Genomic DNA, 23,030 nt, shown 5'->3' with positions numbered 1-23,030 from the left:
TCTGCCGTGCAGACCTACATCCAGATAGAGCACTCATATACATAAAATGATGTTTATAAAACCTGTAGCTGGGCACTGTGGCGCCTGCCTGTAATCTCACAGCTGGGGGATGTGGGGATCGGTGCAGTGAGTTTAAGGCCAGGTGAGACCACAGGGGAAAACCGGCCTGGGCAAAACAAGGGAGACCAGGTGTGGTGGCATACAGCTTTAATGCCAGCTGCAGCAGGTGCTAACTCTGAGTTTGAAGCCAGCCTAGTCTACACAGCAAGTTCTAGGCTAGCCGCGGGCTATTTAGATGCTGCCCCCTAACCCACTCCTCCCCCAAATGGTTTGGGGGCAGCAAGGTGGCTCACAGGGTAAAGGTCACTGCTGTCAAGCCTAACAATCTGAGTCTGATCCCCAGACTGTATGGAATAAAAGGAGAGAACCAACTCCCTGAAGACAGCCCTTGACCTGGACATGCTCGCTGTGGCACCCACACATGCCCACGGTTGGATTTAATGAATGAAACCCAAAGCAAAAAGAACGTCCGGGGCACACTCAGGAAAGTCACTCTGTGCTTGAAGAATGGGTCATTGACTAGCTGGCTGCCAGACCCTGCAAACATAAACCTTTCTGAACTCACTGCTGTGGGGCAAACACTGAGCATTTACCTGTCATCCCGGAGTCGAGGGAGAGGTGGCGCTAGCGATCGCCATAAGCATGTGGTGTTCCAAGCCCAGAAGCAGACTCTTCCTACCTGGCGGGAGGCACAGGACATGAAGCTGAGCAGTCAAAGCGGCCTTTGGCAGCGAGCGTGAAGAAGAACTGACTTGCTGACTTCTTCGGCCGGTGAGGCTGGAAGACTGAGTGAAGGGGAGCACGGTGCAGAAAACGGACTGAGAGAGCCTAGGATTGTTGGGTTTTAAAACGTTTCTACTGAGAGCGGGAGTGAGGGCTCATCTGCCAAGAGCCGGTCCTGCTCTAGCAGGGGACCAGCGCGGGGTTCTCAGCACCAGCTTTAGGCGGCACACAGCTGCCTGTAACTCCAGTTCCAGGGTCTCCGGCATGGCAGCGACTCCTGGACTCTGTGGGTTCCTGCACACAACACACAAGTATATATATGTACGTTGTTGTGTAGCATTATCCTCGGAGACGGAAACTTCTTTTTTTTTTTTTTTGGTTTTTCGAGACAAGGTTTCTCTGCAGCTTTAGAGCCTGTCCTGGAGCTAGCTCTTGTAGACCAGGCTGGTCTCGAATTCACAGAGATCCGCCTGCCTCTGTCTCCCGAGTGCTGGGATTAAAGGCGTGCGCCACCACTGCCCGGCAGAAACTTCTTAAACCAGGAAGCACACAACTACACAACTGAAAATAGCTGCAGGAATTTCCTGAAACTGAGCAGACCCACTAGTCCCCTCCCTCCCAGTCAGGCTGGCGAGTGTCACTCTCAGAGAACTAGCTGCAAAAGAGCCTCTGAGAGCCAAGCAGCAGCCTGGAAGAAGCAGAACCCAGCTGAGCTGCCTGGACGAGGTGTCGATCAACCGAGACACTGGAGGAGACGCTCCAGCCTGCTGTGAGCCGTGGATTAGGGTCCCAGCGTGTGTGAGCTCTTCCCTGTGCTGGGGAGGGCTCCGGCGATGCAGCTGACTTGGAGTCATTTCTGCACAGGGAGTGACCTCACCTATATTCTTTTTTTTTTTTTTTTTTTTGGTTTTTCGAGACAGGGTTTCTCTGTAGCTTTGGAGCCTGTCCTGGAACTAGCTCTTGTAGACCAGGCTGGTCTCGAACTCACAGAGATCCGCCTGCCTCTGCCTCCCGAGTGCTGGGATTAAAGGCGTGCGCCACCACCGCCCGGCTCTCACCTATATTCTTATGAGTAACCCCAAGACAACTCATTGGTTCCCCAAGTTGGACTCTGACGGAATCCATACTTTCGTCTGCTGTGTGCTCCCCCTCCAGGGTAAGTAGGTGTGTGTGTTGCAGCTCCCTGAGAAAAGTCTTCTCAAAACACAACACATAACTAAAAAAAGAAAAAAAGAAAAGAAACGGGAAAAGCAGGCTTTGGAATGGAAGGGAGACGAAACACTCCTTGAACTAGGAGTTGTATGGTGGAGCAGGTCCACCCAAATCCACCTTTTTCCTTTGGAACGGCGAGCAAAATATAAAGAGGTGACAGAGAGCTCTCTGTTGGGGTTTATTTAACTTTGACTAAAGGAAACTAAAAGTGAGCACCTCGGACAGGAAGGATTTTTTTTTTTCTCACCCAGGATGTCAGAAGAACCTCTGCACCGCTGTGAAGCAGCCCACCTAACTGTGGCCTCGGGTTGTCTGAGCTCCAGACCTCAACCTGATTTCCAAGTAGAACAGTGGTGAGAAGGGAGACTTGGAGCAGGAGCTTTTGAAATTTTTTATTTCCTGGAAGATGCTCTCCCTGGCCGAAGCCGTTTTAGTTGGGGGAAATGGGTCGATACTCTAGGCCAGAACTGCAGACCCCACAAGATGATTCAGAAGCTGAGAAAGAGCCAAGGTAGACTAGATCCGAATATTAAAGGGGAGGGAGGGAGGGAGGGAGGAAGGAAGGAAGGAAGGAAGGAAGGAAGGAAGGAAGGAAGGAAGGAAGGAAGGAAGAAAGGAAGGAAGGAAGGAAATCACTCCTCCAACGTATGCCAGTGGTCTGGGGTCAGTTAGAGGGGGTGAGAGGGTGAGCACGAGGTGGCTCCGCGAGTAAAAACCGCTTAGTTACAGCCAGGCCTAATGACCTGAGAGGACTCCCCCGGGCCCACGCTCCAGGCGTCCTCCCTCCACTCCTCTCCCCGCCGCCATGAAGAGAACGTGAAGAATCAGGACCAGTAGGTCCGGACAGTTCTCTCGCGTCTGCTTTGCAACTGTTAAGATTCCAGTGTGAGCCTCCATGGTCAATTTAGTGATTGTTTTTCTGCTTGAGAACTTGTAGCGAGCTCTTCTATGTGAAAGGAAAGTAGTTCTATGGGCCGAGGGTGCGGGTCGACCGGTAGAAAGACTTGCTCGGCCGGCACGTACGATTCCCCCAGTGCGTGATCCCCAGTAGTGGACTAAGCCCACAGCCAGGATCAGAAGTCGATCCTAGGCTACAGGGCGCGTTTGGGGAGACCCTGTCCAGAATTCGGTCGGCTGGCGCGGGGGGGGGCGGGGGGGGAAGAGAGGGATGGGAGAGAGGGGGGAGGGGAGGGGCGTATGCAGATGAGCTATCGCGCAGGGGCTGCCGGTCCGGCGGTGTCGGCGAGGCGCGTCCCCGCGGTGACCGTCCCGCGTGGGGCGGATGGGATGTCCGTGAGGAGCTCGGAGGGCGGCACGAGAGGACGGCGAGGCGGCGTCGCGGGAGCGGTGACCGTCGGTTATAAGTGCGTGTGTGGTGAGGGAGGGCGCGGTGGCGGCGGGAGCAATTCATACTTACCTGGCAGGGGAGATACCATGATCACGAAGGTGGTTTTCCCAGGGCGAGGCTTATCCATTGCACTCCGGATGTGCTGACCCCTGCGATTTCCCCAAATGCGGGAAACTCGACTGCATAATTTGTGGTAGTGGGGGACTGCGTTCGCGCTCTCCCCTGGCAACGCTGGTTCTAAAAAAAAGCGGCCTTTACACTGCAACTTTGACATGTAGTTGTGATTTCCTCCTAGTTTTCAGAAGTTTTTTCTGTTCTCTCTTTTCTTATGTTACTTGTAGTGTTACTTTGCTGCTTTTTATGCTTCCTGCCTACCATCAGCATCCACATTGCCCGTTCTTTTTTTTTTTTGTTTTGTTTTTGGTTTTTCGAGACAGGGTTTCCCTGTAGTTTCTAGAACCTGTCCTGGAACTTGTAGACCAGGCTGGCCTCGAACCACATTGCCCATTCTTGTAGCTAAGGTTAACATTTGGACCGAACAGTTGTTTTTCTAAGGGTAGTTAGACTGTGAAGAAATTATTGTTTTGAGGGCTGGAGAGGTGGCTCAGAGGTTAGGAGCACTGGCTGTTCTTCCAGAGGTCAATTCCCAGCAACCACATGGTAGCTCACATTTATGATAAAAATCTGGTGCCCTCTTCTGGTATGCAGACAGAATGCTGTATACATAATAAATAAATCTTTTATTAAAAAAAAAAGCTTTGATTTTTTTAAAACAGTGATATGTAATGCGGTGGTGCTGCACAGCGCGCCTTTAATCCTACATTTGATAGGCATTGCAGGAGGATCTCTGTGAGTTCGAGGCCAGCCTGTTCTACGACAGCAGGCCTGTTTCACAGAGACCCTGTCTTGAGAAACTATAATAATAATGATAATTATAATATTTTTAAAATAAATATGTTCGGGGTTCTGCCGTCGAGACTGGGCCTCCCTGCTGCCTCTGACCGATTACATCCTGGAGTGGCCCTCTTCTTTTGATCTTCCCTAACTCAGCCAGCCAGCACTTTTCTTGCTCAGCTGCTGTAATCCCGGGTGGTTCCTCTGTCCAAGACCTTTCTAATAATAAAGTTAAAATCCAGCACTTTCTTTCTTTTTTTTTTTTTTTGATGATTTATTTTTTTATTTAAAAATTTCCATCTCCTTCCCTCCTCCTCCCAATCCAGCACTTTCTAATAAGAAAGTTAAAATCCCAGGTCCATCCATCCCTCAAGTCGGATGACTCCACCCAGCCCTGTAGTTGGATCCCGTGTAGCCCTGGCTGTCCCAGAACTCACTCTGTAGACCAGCCCGGCCTCCAACTCAAAGAGATCCTCCTGCTTCTGCCTCCCGAGTGCTGGGACCTTTGCCTATTTGCAACCATCCGCATATGGCAGCTATACATAATAATTTGATTCATTAATGACGTTTCAATACGTGCACAATGTATCTCAACCGTGTTCACGACCCGTGTCACCCCCTTGTCCCCCTCACAGTCCCGCAGATCCCCTTCCTCTTCCCAGCCAATCTCCTCCATTTAACCTTTTTTTCTTAATTTTATAATTTTTTATTGCTTTTATTGAGCTAAATATTTTTCTCCACTCCCCTCCCTTCCTCTCCCCTTCACTCTTACCCTCTTCCTATGGTCTCCATGCTCCAAATTCACTCAGGAGATCTTGTCTTTTTCTACTTTCCATGTAGATTAGATCCATTTATGTCTCTCTTAGAGTCCTCACTGTTGTCTGGGTTCTTTGGGATTGTGAATTGTAGGCTGGTTTTCTTTGCTTAATGTCTAAAAGCTACTATGAGTGAGTACATATATTTGTCTTTCTGCATCTGGGTTACCTCACTTGATATGATGTTTTCTAGATCCATCCATTTGCTCGCACATTTCAACAAGTCATTTTTTTCTGCTGTGTAGTACTCCATTGTGTAAATGTACTACATTTTCCTTATCCATTCTTCGGTCGAGGGGCATTTAGGTTGTTTCCGGGTACTGGCTATGACAAACAATGCTGCTATGAGCACCGTTGAGCACATGTCCTTGTGGTACGATTGAGCATCCTCTGGGTGTATCCCGAAAAGTGGTATTGCTGGGTCTTGAGGAAGGTTGTTTCCTAATTTCCTGAGAAATCGCCATATTGATTTCCAAAGCAGCTGTACCAGCTTGAACTCCCACCAGCAATGGAGGAGTGTTCTCTTTACCCCACATCCTCTCCAGCATAAGTTATCATTAGTGGTTTTTTTTTCATAGAAAAGCAATTTATTCCATTATAAGCACTTGTGTGATTTTTCTTCTTAAGCTATATACACAAGTCTTTCAGATGCTCCAGTAAGTGGCCAGCGTGGATAAGGAATAGAGAGCCAAGTGAAGGTGTCCGAGCCAGGAGTATAAATATTGCAAGGTGTCATCTTACAATATTTATAAAAAAAATAACCACACATAATAATGCCCCATCTCTGAAGCCACTTTAGACCTGGGTTTGTTACTAGAAGATTCCTGAAGAAAAATTTAAATATAAGTCTGTGGCTTTGTTGAGTTAAGCCCCCCAGTTAAGATTTTAGAAAACACCCATGGTTTGGGCTAATAGTATTGTTGGTGGCACCTATTGTAGCCAAATAGCTGAACAAAGTCTGTGTCTCAAACCAGTCTTAAATCCATCTCAGGGTTCAGAAGAAAACAAGGGGAGTCTGACTCACAAGTGCAGACATGTCTAGGATCCATGTCCTTCCGGATCCACACATCCTTCAGGGTCTTCAGCACTGTAAACATTCTCTGCCAACTGCCGCCAACTGCCACGCTGCATGATATTGTCTTCTGATACAGAACAAATCACCCAAGGTTCATTGGGATTCCAGGAGAAATCAGGTATCTTGGCAGTGTGACCACCATGAATAAACAGCAGCTCTGGTGTTTCTTCTGCATCTTCTGGGGACTGTTCTTCTCCAATTTTACTTAAATTCCACACATTCAACCTACGATCGGTACCGCTAGAAGCCAAAATAGTCTCATTGTGAGGTGACCACTGAACTTGGAATATTTCATCCGTATGTGATGTAAATGAATGCAACTTGAGTTTCAGATTTCTCAGACCCCACAAGGCAACAGTCTTGTCAGCTGACCCTGTGGCAAGAATGGACTCACTGCAAGGTTTGAAAGACAGGCAGTTCAGCGGTGTGAGCATCGACTAAGTGGCCTGGCTTGGAAGTATTGTTGGAATGAGTATCCCAAATCAAAAGTTTCTGATCATCGGCAACTGACCCAAACAGAGACTCGAGGAGCAGATGCCAGGAAACACCCTCTACTACTGCTGTATGCCCCGTGAAGATGGTCTTTGCATCCACCACTCTTCCTTCCTTTGGAACTACACTGATGTCCCATAGGCAGATGGTCATCTGAAGCACTGAGTAAGTGCCCGCTGAGATTTGGATTCCAAGAAAGACCATAACCTTCCTTCTGATGTCCGCGGAGATGCAAATCTGGGTTGCACTCTCCAGAGGGTCTGGTTTAGAAGGATGCTTTGTGTAGTCAAAATAAACCACCTCACTGGATGCAGTCATTGTTGCAATGATGCAAGGGTTCTTCTGGGGCATGTACCGAGCCCTTTTTACTTCTCCTTCATGGTTGATCGTGATTTCTATTTCAATTTTCCCGCTGACAGAGCCAAAACCTCCAAATTCTCCTTTTTCACTGTCATAGTGTGAAGCATCAACCTGAGCCTCGTCATTAGGGAGCTGGACACTGGCTGTCACCGGGTGGTTTTGTTCATCCGATGTCTGTGTTCCCAGAACAAGTCGATGAATGCTGAAATCTTTCCCCTCAGGCCTGGTAACATCTGGAAGCCACTGGGCAGATGACTCCAGGGCATGGGTCACCACCAAATCATAAAGAAAAGGGGTGTTTTTCTTCCATATTTTGTACTCCTCGTTGATCACACGTTCTTCCACCACGTCGTCAAGGGCAACTTCCTTGTCAGCCATGAGGCAGGCGAGCCAGGACGGGTTGGGGGAATCCTGGGGTCTTGCGTTACAGGAGGGACAGGGAGGTGACAGTCATCGGTGTTTTTGATCTTGGCCATTCTTACAGGTGTAAGATGGAATCTCAGAGTTGTTTTGATTTGCATTTCTCTGCTGGCTAAGGATGTTGAGCATTTCCTTAAGTGTCTTTCAGCCATTTTAGATTCCTCTGTTGAGAGTTCTCAGTTTAGGTCTGCCCCCTCCTTTTTTAATTGGTTATTTGTTCTTTAAATGACCAATTTCTTGAGTTCTTTGTATATTTTGGAGATCAGACCTCTGTCTGAAGTGGGGTTGGTGAAGATCTTTTCCCATTCTGTAGGTTGCCGTTTTGTCTTGTTGATCATGTCCTTTGCTTTACAGAAGCTTTTCAGTTTCAGGAGGTCCCATTTATTAATTGTTGTTCTCAGTGTCTGTGCTGCTGGGGTTCTATTTAGGAAGTGGTCTCCTGTGACAATGTATTCAAGTGTACTTCCCACTTTCTCTTATATGAGGTGTAGTGTGGCTGGCTTTATGTTAAGGTCTTTGATCCATCTGGACTTGAGTTTTGTGCATGGTGATAGGTATGGGTCTATTTTCATTCTTCTACATGTTGATATCCAGGTATGCCAGCACCATTTTTTTTTTGGTTTTTCGAGACAGGGTTTCTCTGCAGCTTTTTTGGAGCCTGTCCTGGAACTAGCTCTTGTAGACCAGGCTGGCCTCGAACTCACAGAGATCCGCCTGCCTCTGCCTCCCGAGCCAGCACCATTTGTTAAATATGCTTTCTTTTCTCCATTTGATATTTTTTGACTTCAGCACTAATATCAACTCTTCCAGGATGTTGAAGTTTCAAATCTTTTGTGAAAAACCACAGTCCAGTTCTCCTGACCTCCTGCTGGCTTCAAGTTTGAAGCACAGGTCCAATGCTTTTGCTTTTCTCTTTGGTAGCAAGTAACTCGAGTGACCTATCCAAGGTAGGGGTCACTCTACAAGTGTGGCTTCCCGTGCCCCCAAGGTAGAGAGGCACTACCAGGGCCAGAGCACCAGGGCTGGGGGAATTGGGCTACATGTCAAAAGCCTGATCTCAGGTTTTTTCATTTAGCATTTTTATTTTTTTTTTAATCAGTTGGTACCAAGTATAGATCTCACACACTGAGCATGCCCTCTCTCATCTAGCTATGTGTAAATTCCTGCCCAAGTTCCAGTTTTGTTGTTTTGAGACAGGGTCTCACTGTCGCTCTGGCTGGCCTAGACCTCACAGCGCTCACCACACACCCAGCCCTCGAGTGTTAGTGTGTCATTTCTGTTTCTATTGTTTGAGGCAGGATCTCAATGTGTAGCCCTGGCTATCCCAGAACTCACTCTGTAGACCAGCCGGGCTCCAACTCACAGAGATCCTCCTGCTTCTGCCTCCCGAGTGTGGAATTAAAGGCGTGTGCCACATTCGGCTCGAGTATTAGTTTTTTAATTAAAATTCCGAGAGCATTTTACCTTCCGCGCGGGGGTGGGGTGGAGTGGTGGACAGAGCGGGGGGGGGGGGGGGGATCAAAAAGTGTCGTAAGCATGGTTTTGTCGTTGTGAACAACTAATAGAGAAGTTGAACATGTGTCAAGTCCTCAAGTGAAGGGAGCGACCATAGTTTCCTTTGCCTTGTTGTTGGTGGGTTTCATTTGTTGGTCCGTTGCTGACGTTTCTGGATTTTCAAAACAGGGTTTCTCTGTGTAGCACCCTAACCGGTCGTCTTGGAACTCGCTCCGTAGACCAGGTCAGCCTCGAACTCAGAGATCCGCCTGCCTCTGCCTCCAGAGTGTTGGGGTTATCCTTTGCCTATTTGCAACCGTCCGCATACGGCAGCTACACATAATTCGATTCATTAACGACGTTTCCATACGTGCACAATGTATCTCAACCGTGTTCACGACCCGCGTCACTTCCGCAGATGATCTTCCCAGCCAATCTCCTCCATTTAAGGTTTTTAAAACTTTTTTCGTGTATTCACGTGTGCACGGACCCGTGCGTGTCCGAAGAGGATATCGGATCGGGTGGAGCTGTGAGCTGTGGATATCGGGTCGGAGATGCTCTGAGCAGCCAGGTGGAGCGCTGGGCACGGAACCCCGATCCTCTGCAGGAGCAGCCAGCGCTCTAAGCTGCCGAGTCATTCATTTCTCCGGCCCCACTGCTCCACCTTCGTGCCTTCTATGTCTGGTTTATGGGTTGGTGTCTTCGTTTGCGGGTCCGTTGGTTTTGAGACAAGATCTCACTGGGTAGCCCTGGCTGGCCTGTAACTAGAGATGCGTAGACCATCGATACCTAGCCCTGAGCTGGCAGCGATCCGGAACGGCCAGAGTGCTGGGGTCGATTAAAGGGGCCGTGCCGGCTAGTCGCAGTCAGCTTCACCCGAGTCAGTGCCACCTGAGAGGAGGGTGGAAGCTGGGTTGAGAAAGGATCGGGCTGAAGCCTGAAGGAGGGAAGGCCCAACCAACGACGAGAAAGCCCGGCACGAACAAATCCCCGAGTGTAGTGGACGACGGCCCCCAGCCAGGATCCTAAGTTTAGGGTCATCCTAGGTTACAAAGTGCGGTCGGGGAGACCCCGTCGTCCTCGCGGACGCCCGAGGGGGAGGTGAGGGAAGCATTAAAAAAAAACAACAAAAAAAAACCCGTTCGGGGGCGGGGCGTATGCAGATGAAGTATCGCGCGGTGGCTGCCGGTCCGGCGGTGTCGGCGAGGCGCGTCCCCGCGGTGACCGTCCCGCGTGGGGCGGATGGGATGTCCGTGAGGAGCTCGGAGGGCGGCACGAGAGGACGGCGAGGCGGCGTCGCGAGGGCGGTGACCGTCGGTTATAAGTGCGTGTGTGGTGAGGGAGGGCGCGGTGGCGGCGGGAGCAACTCATACTTACCTGGCAGGGGAGATACCATGATCACGAAGGTGGTTTTCCCAGGGCGAGGCTTATCCATTGCACTCCGGATGTGCTGACCCCTGCGATTTCCCCAAATGCGGGAAACTCGACTGCATAATTTGTGGTAGTGGGGGACTGCGTTCGCGCTCTCCCCTGGCTTTATTGGTTTCAAGAGCAGGATGTAGGGAGCTCTTATAGCTGCCTGGGTTTCTTTTTCTATGCCGTGTACTCGTAGAAATATGGATGTTTTTCGCTACACTTTGTTTTCTAACAGCTACGTTGTAAGTTGGGGTTTCTTGGACTGATGCCGACCCAGGGCCACGGAGGGGTCCTTTGTACTTGGCTAAGCTCCCCCGTGAATTTTGCTTAATCTTCCACCTTCCTTTTTCTCTTCCCCCTTCCTTTTTCTCGTTTCTTCGAAACCTTTTCTGGTTTTTTGTTTCATCCGTTGCTGAAGCAGGGTTTCCTTGTGAGACATTCCTGGCTGGCCTGGGAATCACAGCTGGGATTAAAGGTGTGCACCATGGCTGCTCAGGTCAGCCTGCTTCTTACAGACTGCAGGACCAACAGCCCAGGCATGGGTTGGACCATTCCAACCAGCTGGGCCCTTCCCCATCAATCACTAATTAAGAAAATGCCCTTCTGCCAGGTGGTGGCGGCGGTGCATGTCTTAATCCCAGCACTCGGGATAAAAACCAGAAAAACAGGACACACCAAAACCAACTTGTGGAGGAAAGGGTTTATTGAAACCTACAGTTCCACATCACAAGTCCATCACTATTGAAGGAAGTCAGAGCAGGAACTCAAGGCAGAAATTTGGAGGCAGTAACTAAAGCAGAGGCCGTGGAGATGTGCTCAGACTACGTTCTTACATCACCCAGGACCACCAGCCCAGGGGTGGCACTGCCCACAACGGGCTGGGTATTCCCACATTCACCATTACGAAATGCTCTTCCGGCTCTCCTGCCTATCGTTGATCTTATAGGAGCAGTATCTCAACTGAGCTTCGCTCCTCTCAGTTGACTCCTGTCGAGTTGACAGAAAGCCAGTTTAATCTCAGCAGCACTCAGACGCTGTAGGGTCAATGGTGGCCTCGTATACTCGCTATATTTATGTGAGTCAATGGAAGGGAGGGAATTTCAATCGAGAAAATATCTTTATAAGATCTTGTAGTGAGGCTTTTGTTTTTGCTTTCTTTCTCGCTTTTGGTTTGTTTGTTTTGATTTTTGCTTTTCGTTTTTAGAGACATGGTTTCTCTGTTTAACAGCCCTAGCTGTCCTGGAACTCAATTTGTAAATTTGTAAACCAGGCAGGCTGGCCTCGAACTCACAGAGATCCTCCTGCCTCTGCCTCCCAAGTGCTGGAATTAAAGGCGTGCGCCATCACCGCCCAGCTACATTTGATACATTTTAAAGGAAAAAAAGGGAAGGAGGAAGGAGAAGAAGGAGGAGAAGAAGAAAAAAAGAAAAGCAGCAGAAGAAAGAGAGGACGAGAAGGTTGAGGAGGAGCAGGGGGAAGAAGCAGAAGCAGAAGCAACTCTTGGGGACTAAGCAGGCGGGGGGATAGGGATGATTCAATGGATTTCCCACACAAGTATGAAACAGAATCTGGATCCCTGTCACTCATAAAAAATTCTAGGCAGCATGTGAGGGGTGCTCCTGTAGGATCTGCTATCTTCTCTGCTGGTGGTCAGCAATGTTAAACCATGTTCCTCATGAATCTACCACAACATCCCTCCACCAAAGCTGGAGCATAGGAACCTTTATTATTTTATTAATTAAAACGAATCATGCATTAAATTTTTCTCTTCATTTTTTTGGGTGGGTGCGTACATATGCCAGAGGACACCTTGTAGAAATCCATTTGCTCCTTTCACCATGTGAATTTCAAGGACTGAACTCAGTTTGTTTTGGAGACAGAGTCTGGCGGATCTCTGTGAGCTCTCTTTAAGCCCAGTGCAAGGCCGGTCTGCACAGACAGAGAACTCCAGGCCAGTTAAGAACTCTGAGACACCCTCCAACACACACCAAAAAGAAAGTGGGGGGGGGGGAGGAAGAGAGATAGGGAATGAGGGAGGAATAAAGTGAGGAAGGGAGAGAGGAAGGGAGGAAAGAGGAAGGGAAGAAAGTAAAGAAAGGGAAAGAAAAAAGAAGGAAGATGAGAGATGAGGGCCCCAAAACCAGATTATACTATTGGGCTACATGGAAAATCTACAGGAAAAGTAAATAATAAAAAGGGCATCATCAATTGTGGTGTAATTTTCTTGAGTTTTTGTGGGATTTTTATACACTGCGTGAAGATGTATTTGCTGTGGTTGGTGTAATAAAAAGCTGAATATGCAGGAGGAGGTATAGGGTTTTCCGGGGAGAAAAAGGAAGAGGCACGCGGGAGATGCCAGGAGACACTGGGAGCGAATAGGAGGTGGAAGGTGACGCCAAATGGTAGAACGTAGATTAATATATAAATGTGTGGTTGTTATATAAGAGCTAGTTAGGAACATATCTAAGATATAGGCAGAGCTTTCATAATTAATAAGTCTCCTTGTTATTTCTGAGCTGGCTAGACCAAAGGAAAGTCTGACTCCAAGTATTTTGTGTATGGATGTTTGCCTGCCTGCATGGATGTCTGCACCACATGTGCGCAGTGCCTGTGGTGGCTAGAAGAGGGTGTTGGAGAGCCTGGAATTGGGAGTTACAAACGGTTGTGAGCGCCCATGCGAGTGCTGAGAATTGAACCAAGGCCCTCTGGAAGAAGAGTTAGTATTCTTAACCCCTGAGCCATCCACCTCTCCAGTCCCAGGCGAAGCCATTAATGTTAATTTCTTTTGTTTGTGAGGGTTTGTTAGATTGCTTGTCTGTTACAGTAGCCTTAGCTAGGTTAGTATTATTATTAAAGTTGTATTATTACGTCCCAGATAGTGTGTTTTCCAATTTTCGGTGATTATATCTGGCTGGAAAGATGGCTAAGCAGCTAAGAGCAGTGGTTTTGAAAATTTTTAGGATGAGCCATATTCACCACGACCACCGATAGCAAGATTCTGACACTTTCTTGGCTGCACGCTATATACAGTCACTTGAGAAATAAAGTCACCTACCAAAAGCAGCTAGGCCATGACAACACTGAAAAACCTGTTTTTCAACCAGAGAAACCAGGGGAGAGCGCGAACGCAGTCCCCCACTACCACAAATTATGCAGTCGAGTTTCCCGCATTTGGGGAAATCGCAGGGGTCAGCACATCCGGAGTGCAATGGATAAGCCTCGCCCTGGGAAAACCACCTTCGTGATCATGGTATCTCCCCTGCCAGGTAAGTATGAGTTGCTCCCGCCGCCACCGCGCCCTCCCTCACGACACACGCACTTATAACCGACGGTCACCCGCCCCCGCGAACGCCGCCTCGCCGTCCTCTCGTGCCGCCCTCCGAGCTCCTCACGGACATCCCATCCGCCCCACGCGGGACGGTCACCGCGGGGACGCGCCTCGCCGACACCGCCGGACCGGCAGCCACCGCGCGATAACTCATCTGCATACGCCCCGCCCTCCCCTGCCCTCAGAGGCCCTGCTCCCAGCCTCCGCCCAGTCTGCACCCTACGCTAGGACGCGCCCAGACGGGCCCTCACCCTGGGCCTGAAGGGGGACTGCGCGGACGGCCACACCTCCAGACCTCTACACACCATCCCCTTTACACACCAACGCCGTTTACATCACACACCATCCGCCCTCCGCGGGCACCGTCTCGGGATGACACGCTGGGGTGTCGATGCAGTGTTGACGTGAGCCTGTAGTTCCAGCACTAGGACCAAGGGTTCAAAGCCATCCCGGGCCAGATAGAGACTGTGAGGCCAGCCTGGGCTACCAGGGGGCCGTGTCTCAGAGGAAAATAAAACGATAATTCACGCGCCGGGGCGGATGGCTTGCTTTGTGAGCCTGGAGACCTCTGTTTTACTCCAGAATCCACAGGATTCCAGAAAGCTTTTCTCTGAAAACAAACACAACAACACAAAAAAAAAAGAAAAAAGAGAAAAAGGGAAAAAGAGCCCACAAACAATAAGTTCTTTTCTTTTGTTTTAGTTCAGTTGCTGCTGGGTGTGGAGGTTGCACACCTTTAACGCCCCCCCCCCCCACATTGCAGAGGCAGAGGCAGGACCGGTCGGTGGTCGGCGAGGCAGAGGGAGGTCTGAGATCGAGGGCCTGCTTGTCTACGTCTCGAGGTCTAGGCCTGCCAGGACCATATAACGAGACCCAGTTTGCAAAGGAAAAAGGAGAAATTAGAAATCCAGCTATCAATCTCCTATCAACCGCCTGTCCTGAGTTTGACGCTCAGTCCGGGCTTACAGACCCGAAACAACTTAGAGGAGCAGCGACCCTCCCAGCTCAGCAGAAGTCCGAGAGAATACACCTGCCTGACAAGAGGCCCGAGGTTCGGCCGTGGGCCTCGGCGGATCGATTTCAGCCACTTAAAGTAGAGAGGAAAGACCAGTAATTACATACTGATTTGCTCAGTGGCTTACTTCAAAGCACTGCTGTACGGCCTGTTCCTCAGGCGTGACTTCACTTGCTGTCTGAAGCAGGGTGGGCTGGAGAAATGGCCGTTAACGTCCTGTCCTTAACGACCTGCTGCTGACTGAGGCCAGGCTTTTGTTAAAGCTTGCTTCCTTGCCTGCTCCACCTGGTGGTGTAGGGAAGGAAATGAGAATACGACCCGGCACTGGAGCCCTTCGGGGGCGGAACTGCATTCCGGGGCCCTCTCTTCTCTTCCACTCTCAGTCACCGCTGTGCTTCCATTTAAAGCAAGTAAAACACACACACACACACAAGAGCAAGGGTTGTGTAGCTCAGGTATATTTTGATGGGGATCCTCCTTCAGTCAATGTTGTTTCAGAGACTGGACCAGGTTGGGCGTGGCCTCGGTACCAAAAAGGTGCGTTTCCTCTCTCACACCTGGACGTTGTATTCTGCTCCTATTTCCCATTCATACAGAGGACTGTGATCTGTGAGTCCCCCCTTTAAATAAAGAACCCCTTCTTGTACAAATTTAGAACTTTATTAGGGTTCTCCTTCTGGCGCTCCCGACGTGGGAACGAGCCAATATATAGGTAGGTTAGTGTGAGCTTATTACACTTATAATAATAGTAATAGAGTGAATACTTATGAGCTATCATTTATAGTAAATTTACATTGGTATAAAATTTGTGTATTGATACAGATTCAAATTATATCTGTTATGTTGAATATGCTCCTATTTCTTTTGACAATATTTGTACACCTATGCAAAGTTATTTTGTCATATTGTATGCATGCATGTTTTTACCTCTGTTTAAGACATTTTGTATATTGATACAATCTTAGGATGGATTTATCATATTACATTATACATTTCTACCTCTGATCAAGATACTTACACATTGTTTATATTTTGAGGTCATTGTCCTCATTTGCTGTATAGTTGCTTAAAGATGGTTTAATATTCTAATATAAAATCTTAGTCTTTAGATTATACAGGTATTAAGTATTATAGGTCAATAGTCATCCATGTTTATCATAATTATAGTTAGACTAATCAGGTTCTTTAGACAGATAGAGATTGTATTTCACATAGATAGGTAACCGCTCCAAAAAAACTGTAGAACATAGCATTTAATTAACTTAGGGTTTTGCCTTGAGACACGATTGCTCCTGGCAGCACTGATCTATTCCCAAAAAAGTGTTGAGCACCTGAGAAACCATGTAGCTGTCAGAGAAGAAAGACATGAGCTGCAGGCTGGAACCTTGCCAGTAGGCCTAAAGACATAGACAAGCAGGCCCTCGTTCTCAACGCTCCCTCTGAGTCCCTGCCTCCCTCTGACTCGCCGACCGCAGACCGGTCCTGCCTCTGCCTCTGCAATGTGGGGGGGGGGGGGCGTTAAAGGTGTGCAACCTCCACACCCAGCAGCAACTGAACTAAAACAAAAGAAAAGAACTTATTGTTTGTGGGCTCTTTTTCCCTTTTTCTCTTTTTTCTTTTTTTTTTTGTGTTGTTGTGTTTGTTTTCAGAGAAAAGCTTTCTGGAATCCTGTGGATTCTGGAGTAAAACAGAGGTCTCCAGGCTCACAAAGCAAGCCATCCGCCCCGGCGCGTGAATTATCGTTTTATTTTCCTTCTGAGACACGGCCCCCTGGTAGCCCAGGCTGGCCTCACAGTCTCTATCTGGCCCGGGATGGCTTTGAACCCTTGGTCCTAGTGCTGGAACTACAGGCTCACGTCAACACTGCATCGACACCCCAGCGTGTCATCCCGAGACGGTGCCCGCGGAGGGCGGATGGTGTGTGATGTAAACGGCGTTGGTGTGTAAAGGGGATGGTGTGTAGAGGTCTGGAGGTGTGGCCGTCCGCGCAGTCCCCCTTCAGGCCCAGGGTGAGGGCCCGTCTGGGCGCGTCCTAGCGTAGGGTGCAGACTGGGCGGAGGCTGGGAGCAGGGCCTCTGAGGGCAGGGGAGGGCGGGGCGTATGCAGATGAGTTATCGCGCGGTGGCTGCCGGTCCGGCGGTGTCGGCGAGGCGCGTCCCCGCGGTGACCGTCCCGCGTGGGGCGGATGGGATGTCCGTGAGGAGCTCGGAGGGCGGCACGAGAGGACGGCGAGGCGGCGTCGCGGGGGCGGTGACCGTCGGTTATAAGTGCGTGTGTCGTGAGGGAGGGCGCGGTGGCGGCGGGAGCAACTCATACTTACCTGGCAGGGGAGATACCATGATCACGAAGGTGGTTTTCCCAGGGCGAGGCTTATCCATTGCACTCCGGATGTGCTGACCCCTGCGATTTCCCCAAATGCGGGAAACTCGACTGCATAATTTGTGGTAGTGGGGGACTGCGTTCGCGCTCTCCCCTGGTTTCTCTGGTTGAAAAACAGGTTTTTCAGTGTTGTCATGGCCTAGCTGCTTTTGGTAGGTGACTTTATTTCTCAAGTGACTGTATATAGCGTGCAGCCAAGAAAGTGTCAGAATCTTGCTATCGGTGGTCGTGGTGAATATGGCTCATCCTAAAAATTTTCAAAACCACTGCTCTTAGCTGCTTAGCCATCTTTCCAGCCAGATATAATCACCGAAAATTGGAAAACACACTATCTGGGACGTAATAATACAACTTTAATAATAATACTAACCTAGCTAAGGCTACTGTAAACAGACAAGCAATCTAACAAACCCTCACAAACAAAAGAAATTACATTAATGGCTTCGCCTGGGACTGGAGAGGTGGATGGCTCAGGGGTTAAGAATACTAACTCTTCTTCCAGAGGGCCTTGGTTCAATTCTCAGCACTCGCATGGGCGCTCACAACCGTTTGTAACTCCCAATTCCAGGCTCTCCAACACCCTCTTCTAGCCACCACAGGCACTGCGCACATGTGGTGCAGACATCCATGCAGGCAGGCAAACATCCATACACAAAATACTTGGAGTCAGACTTTCCTTTGGTCTAGCCAGCTCAGAAATAACAAGGAGACTTATTAATTATGAAAGCTCTGCCTATATCTTAGATATGTTCCTAACTAGCTCTTATATAACTTAACCACACATTTATATATTAATCTACGTTCTACCATTTGGCGTCACCTTCCACCTCCTATTCGCTCCCAGTGTCTCCTGGCATCTCCCGCGTGCCTCTTCCTTTTTCTCCCCGGAAAACCCTATACCTCCTCCTGCATATTCAGCTTTTATTACACCAACCACAGCAAATACATCTTCACGCAGTGTATAAAAATCCCACAAAACTCAAGAAAATTACACCACAATTGATGATGCCCTTTTTATTATTTACTTTTCCTGTAGATTTTCCATGTAGCCCAATAGTATAATCTGGTTTTGGGGCCCTCATCTCTCATCTTCCTTCTTTTTTCTTTCCCTTTCTTTACTTTCTTCCCTTCCTCTTTCCTCCCTTCCTCTCTCCCTTCCTCACTTTATTCCTCCCTCATTCCCTATCTCTCTTCCTCCCCCCCCCCCCACTTTCTTTTTGGTGTGTGTTGGAGGGTGTCTCAGAGTTCTTAACTGGCCTGGAGTTCTCTGTCTGTGCAGACCGGCCTTGCACTGGGCTTAAAGAGAGCTCACAGAGATCCGCCAGACTCTGTCTCCAAAACAATAAAACTGAGTTCAGTCCTTGAAATTCACATGGTGAAAGGAGCAAATGGATTTCTACAAGGTGTCCTCTGGCATATGTACGCACCCACCCAAAAAAATGAAGAGAAAAATTTAATGCATGATTCGTTTTAATTAATAAAATAATAAAGGTTCCTATGCTCCAGCTTTGGTGGAGGGATGTTGTGGTAGATTCATGAGGAACATGGTTTAACATTGCTGACCACCAGCAGAGAAGATAGCAGATCCTACAGGAGCACCCCTCACATGCTGCCTAGAATTTTTTATGAGTGACAGGGATCCAGATTCTGTTTCATACTTGTGTGGGAAATCCATTGAATCATCCCTATCCCCCCGCCTGCTTAGTCCCCAAGAGTTGCTTCTGCTTCTGCTTCTTCCCCCTGCTCCTCCTCAACCTTCTCGTCCTCTCTTTCTTCTGCTGCTTTTCTTTTTTTCTTCTTCTCCTCCTTCTTCTCCTTCCTCCTTCCCTTTTTTTCCTTTAAAATGTATCAAATGTAGCTGGGCGGTGATGGCGCACGCCTTTAATTCCAGCACTTGGGAGGCAGAGGCAGGAGGATCTCTGTGAGTTCGAGGCCAGCCTGCCTGGTTTACAAATTTACAAATTGAGTTCCAGGACAGCTAGGGCTGTTAAACAGAGAAACCATGTCTCTAAAAACGAAAAGCAAAAATCAAAACAAACAATAAACCAAAAGCGAGAAAGAAAGCAAAAACAAAAGCCTCACTACAAGATCTTATAAAGATATTTTCTCGATTGAAATTCCCTCCCTTCCATTGACTCACATAAATATAGCGAGTATACGAGGCCACCATTGACCCTACAGCGTCTGAGTGCTGCTGAGATTAAACTGGCTTTCTGTCAACTCGACAGGAGTCAACTGAGAGGAGCGAAGCTCAGTTGAGATACTGCTCCTATAAGATCAACGATAGGCAGGAGAGCCGGAAGAGCATTTCGTAATGGTGAATGTGGGAATACCCAGCCCGTTGTGGGCAGTGCCACCCCTGGGCTGGTGGTCCTGGGTGATGTAAGAACGTAGTCTGAGCACATCTCCACGGCCTCTGCTTTAGTTACTGCCTCCAAATTTCTGCCTTGAGTTCCTGCTCTGACTTCCTTCAATAGTGATGGACTTGTGATGTGGAACTGTAGGTTTCAATAAACCCTTTCCTCCACAAGTTGGTTTTGGTGTGTCCTGTTTTTCTGGTTTTTATCCCGAGTGCTGGGATTAAAGACATGCACCGCCGCCACCACCTGGCAGAAGGGCATTTTCTTAATTAGTGATTGATGGGGAAGGGCCCAGCTGGTTGGAATGGTCCAACCCATGCCTGGGCTGTTGGTCCTGCAGTCTGTAAGAAGCAGGCTGACCTGAGCAGCCATGGTGCACACCTTTAATCCCAGCTGTGATTCCCAGGCCAGCCAGGAATGTCTCACAAGGAAACCCTGCTTCAGCAACGGATGAAACAAAAAACCAGAAAAGGTTTCGAAGAAACGAGAAAAAGGAAGGGGGAAGAGAAAAAGGAAGGTGGAAGATTAAGCAAAATTCACGGGGGAGCTTAGCCAAGTACAAAGGACCCTCCGTGGCCCTGGGTCGGCATCAGTCCAAGAAACCCCAACTTACAACGTAGCTGTTAGAAAACAAAGTGTAGCGAAAAACATCCATATTTCTACGAGTACACGGCATAGAAAAAGAAACCCAGGCAGCTATAAGAGCTCCCTACATCCTGCTCTTGAAACCAATAAAGCCAGGGGAGAGCGCGAACGCAGTCCCCCACTACCACAAATTATGCAGTCGAGTTTCCCGCATTTGGGGAAATCGCAGGGGTCAGCACATCCGGAGTGCAATGGATAAGCCTCGCCCTGGGAAAACCACCTTCGTGATCATGGTATCTCCCCTGCCAGGTAAGTATGAGTTGCTCCCGCCGCCACCGCGCCCTCCCTCACCACACACGCACTTATAACCGACGGTCACCGCCCTCGCGACGCCGCCTCGCCGTCCTCTCGTGCCGCCCTCCGAGCTTCTCACGGACATCCCATCCGCCCCACGCGGGACGGTCACCGCGGGGACGCGCCTCGCCGACACCGCCGGACCGGCAGCCACCGCGCGATACTTCATCTGCATACGCCCCGCCCCCGAACGGGTTTTTTTTTGTTGTTGTTTTTTTTTAATGCCTCCCTCACCTCCCCCTCGGGCGTCCGCGAGGACGACGGGGTCTCCCCGACCGCACTTTGTAACCTAGGATGACCCTAAACTTAGGATCCTGGCTGGGGGCCGTCGTCCACTACACTCGGGGATTTGTTCGTGCCGGGCTTTCTCGTCGTTGGTTGGGCCTTCCCTCCTTCAGGCTTCAGCCCGATCCTTTCTCAACCCAGCTTCCACCCTCCTCTCAGGTGGCACTGACTCGGGTGAAGCTGACCTGCGACTAGCCGGCACGGCCCCTTTAATCGACCCCAGCACTCTGGCCGTTCCGGATCGCTGCCAGCTCAGGGCTAGGTATCGATGGTCTACGCATCTCTAGTTACAGGCCAGCCAGGGCTACCCAGTGAGATCTTGTCTCAAAACCAACGGACCCGCAAACGAAGACACCAACCCATAAACCAGACATAGAAGGCACGAAGGTGGAGCAGTGGGGCCGGAGAAATGAATGACTCGGCAGCTTAGAGCGCTGGCTGCTCCTGCAGAGGATCGGGGTTCCGTGCCCAGCGCTCCACCTGGCTGCTTAGAGCATCTCCGACCCGATATCCACAGCTCACAGCTCCACCCGATCCGACATCCTCTTCGGACATGCACGGGTCGTGCACACAGGTGGTATGGCACACGTGAATACTCATAAACAGTTTTAAAAACGTTAAGTGGAGGAGATTGACTGGGAAGAGGAAGGGGATCTGCGGGACTGTGAGGGGGACAAGAAAGTGACGCGGGTCGTGAACACAGTTGAGATACATTGTGCACGTATGGAAACGTCATTAATGAATCAAATTATTATGTATAGCTGCCGTATGCGAACGGTTGTAAATAGGTAAAGGTCCGAGTACACGGGAGGCAGAGGCAGGAGGATCTCTTTGAGTCGGTGGCCTGGCTGGTCTACAGAGTGAGTTCTGGGGCAGCCAGGGCTACACGGGATCCAACTACAGGGCTGGGTGGAGTCGTCCGACTTGAGAGATTGGATGGACCTGGGATTTTAACTTTCTTATTAGAAAGTGCTGGATTTTAACTTTCTTATTAGAAAGTGCTGGATTTTAACTTTCTTATTAGAAAGATCTTGGACAGATGTACTCTGAATTACAGTAGCTGAGCATGAAACGTGCTGGCCGTTTGAGTTACTTGAGAAGAACTCAAAAGAAGAGGGCCACTCCCGGATGTAATCGGGGTCTGAGGCTGCAGGGCGGCCCAGTCTCGACGTGCTGAACCCCGAACATATTTATTTAAAAAAATTATCATCATCATTATTATTATACTATTATTATGGTTTCTCAAGACAGGGTTTCTCTTTGAAACAATCCTACTGTCCTAGAACTCACTCTGTAGACCAGTCCGGCCTCGAACCCACAGAGATCCTCCTACCTTGTCTGCCAAGTGTGGGATTATAGGCCTGTGCCACCACCGCCTGGCCAATCCCTGTTTTAAACAATGATTTCTTCAAGGTCTAAATACCTCCAGAAAAACAACTGTTTCATCCTAATGATTACCTTAGCTATAATGACGCTAAGCTACTAGATTTCCACTACAGAAACGAAAAAGCCCGGATCCGTCGTGGCCTGCCTCCTCGTCCTCCAGTGAACTCTGTCCATGGGAACCGGAAGTCGGCCAAGAAGTACTCTCTGCCTCTTCTCTCTGGGGCTTCCCGACCCGACTCGACCCGACTGCAGGGGCCACTGTGCAGGGTGGATGGATGGACTTACGTTCGGATGGATGGGCAACGTGGATGCTGGTGCTTGAAGCAAAGAGCTGACAGGACGAGGTCCTTGACTCTAGGGAAGAGGTTCTAGAGCCCCAGGAGAAAGACGGAGTTGAGCTAAAAGCCAGTGGAGGACGGGACGCGTGAGTCCGGGCTGTGTTTGGGGGTGTGTGACGTGCTCCTGATGCTACGGTGGGACGCCATGGCCGTTCAGGGAGTCCTTGCCGGTCTTACGTGATTCCTCCTGGGCTTGCAATGACTATTGCTGTGCCCAGGACACATGGGTGTGGAATAAGCCCATGGTAGTTGTTTTTATCTAACTTGCAAAAGAAGGGGTTTCAGCTAACAGAGTCTGAGGCATGAAAGCACTCGGGACTACGTGGATCAGCAGGCACAGGCGTTTGGTCCTACACCTGTCTATGGCAGTCTCTTAAACAGTTCAACCGAATAGTCCTGCTAACTCGTCTCAGGACAGAACTAGAAGACCACTAACGTTAAACGCACAACCGTGGAGTTAGTAATTTTAATGACAGCTTCAAACACTTCACATATAAAAACAGGCCTTCTTTTAGAACCGGCGTTACCAGGGGAGAGCGCGAACGCAGTCCCCCACTACCACAAATTATGCAGTCGAGTTTCCCGCATTTGGGGAAATCGCAGGGGTCAGCACATCCGGAGTGCAATGGATAAGCCTCGCCCTGGGAAAACCACCTTCGTGATCATGGTATCTCCCCTGCCAGGTAAGTAT

The 23,030-nt window shown here is 49.4% G+C and overlaps 1 protein-coding gene and 6 non-coding genes across 7 annotated transcripts; 3 read left to right on the top strand and 4 right to left on the bottom strand.

Moving 5' to 3' along the window:
- Positions 1 to 3,404: 3,404 nt before the first annotated feature.
- On the top strand, positions 3,405 to 3,568 carry LOC119820156. Its single transcript, XR_005286419.1, has one exon. It is a non-coding gene; the product is annotated as a U1 spliceosomal RNA (small nuclear RNA).
- A 2,363-nt stretch (positions 3,569 to 5,931) lies between these two features.
- LOC119819492 (histone-binding protein RBBP4-like) lies at positions 5,932 to 7,357 on the bottom strand. The gene is given in 4 exon segments (XM_038337721.1): positions 5,932 to 6,547; positions 6,549 to 6,764; positions 6,766 to 6,874; positions 6,877 to 7,357. Coding segments are annotated over 4 exon segments (1,263 nt in total). The 3' UTR covers positions 5,932 to 6,090.
- A 2,905-nt stretch (positions 7,358 to 10,262) lies between these two features.
- LOC119820155 lies at positions 10,263 to 10,426 on the top strand. The gene has a single exon (XR_005286418.1). It is a non-coding gene; the product is annotated as a U1 spliceosomal RNA (small nuclear RNA).
- Positions 10,427 to 13,419: 2,993 nt separating this feature from the next.
- LOC119820147 lies at positions 13,420 to 13,583 on the bottom strand. The gene has a single exon (XR_005286413.1). It is a non-coding gene; the product is annotated as a U1 spliceosomal RNA (small nuclear RNA).
- A 3,381-nt stretch (positions 13,584 to 16,964) lies between these two features.
- Positions 16,965 to 17,128, top strand: LOC119820136. Its single transcript, XR_005286404.1, has one exon. It is a non-coding gene; the product is annotated as a U1 spliceosomal RNA (small nuclear RNA).
- Positions 17,129 to 20,129: 3,001 nt separating this feature from the next.
- On the bottom strand, positions 20,130 to 20,293 carry LOC119820126. The gene has a single exon (XR_005286395.1). It is a non-coding gene; the product is annotated as a U1 spliceosomal RNA (small nuclear RNA).
- Positions 20,294 to 22,866: 2,573 nt separating this feature from the next.
- On the bottom strand, positions 22,867 to 23,030 carry LOC119820114. The gene has a single exon (XR_005286384.1). It is a non-coding gene; the product is annotated as a U1 spliceosomal RNA (small nuclear RNA).

This window comes from Arvicola amphibius, chromosome 7, assembly GCF_903992535.2.
Source record: "Arvicola amphibius chromosome 7, mArvAmp1.2, whole genome shotgun sequence".
In the NCBI taxonomy this organism is placed as follows: domain Eukaryota; kingdom Metazoa; phylum Chordata; class Mammalia; order Rodentia; family Cricetidae; genus Arvicola; species Arvicola amphibius.
Note: the sequence above shows the minus strand (reverse complement) of the source record. Positions and strands in the feature narration are given on the sequence as shown.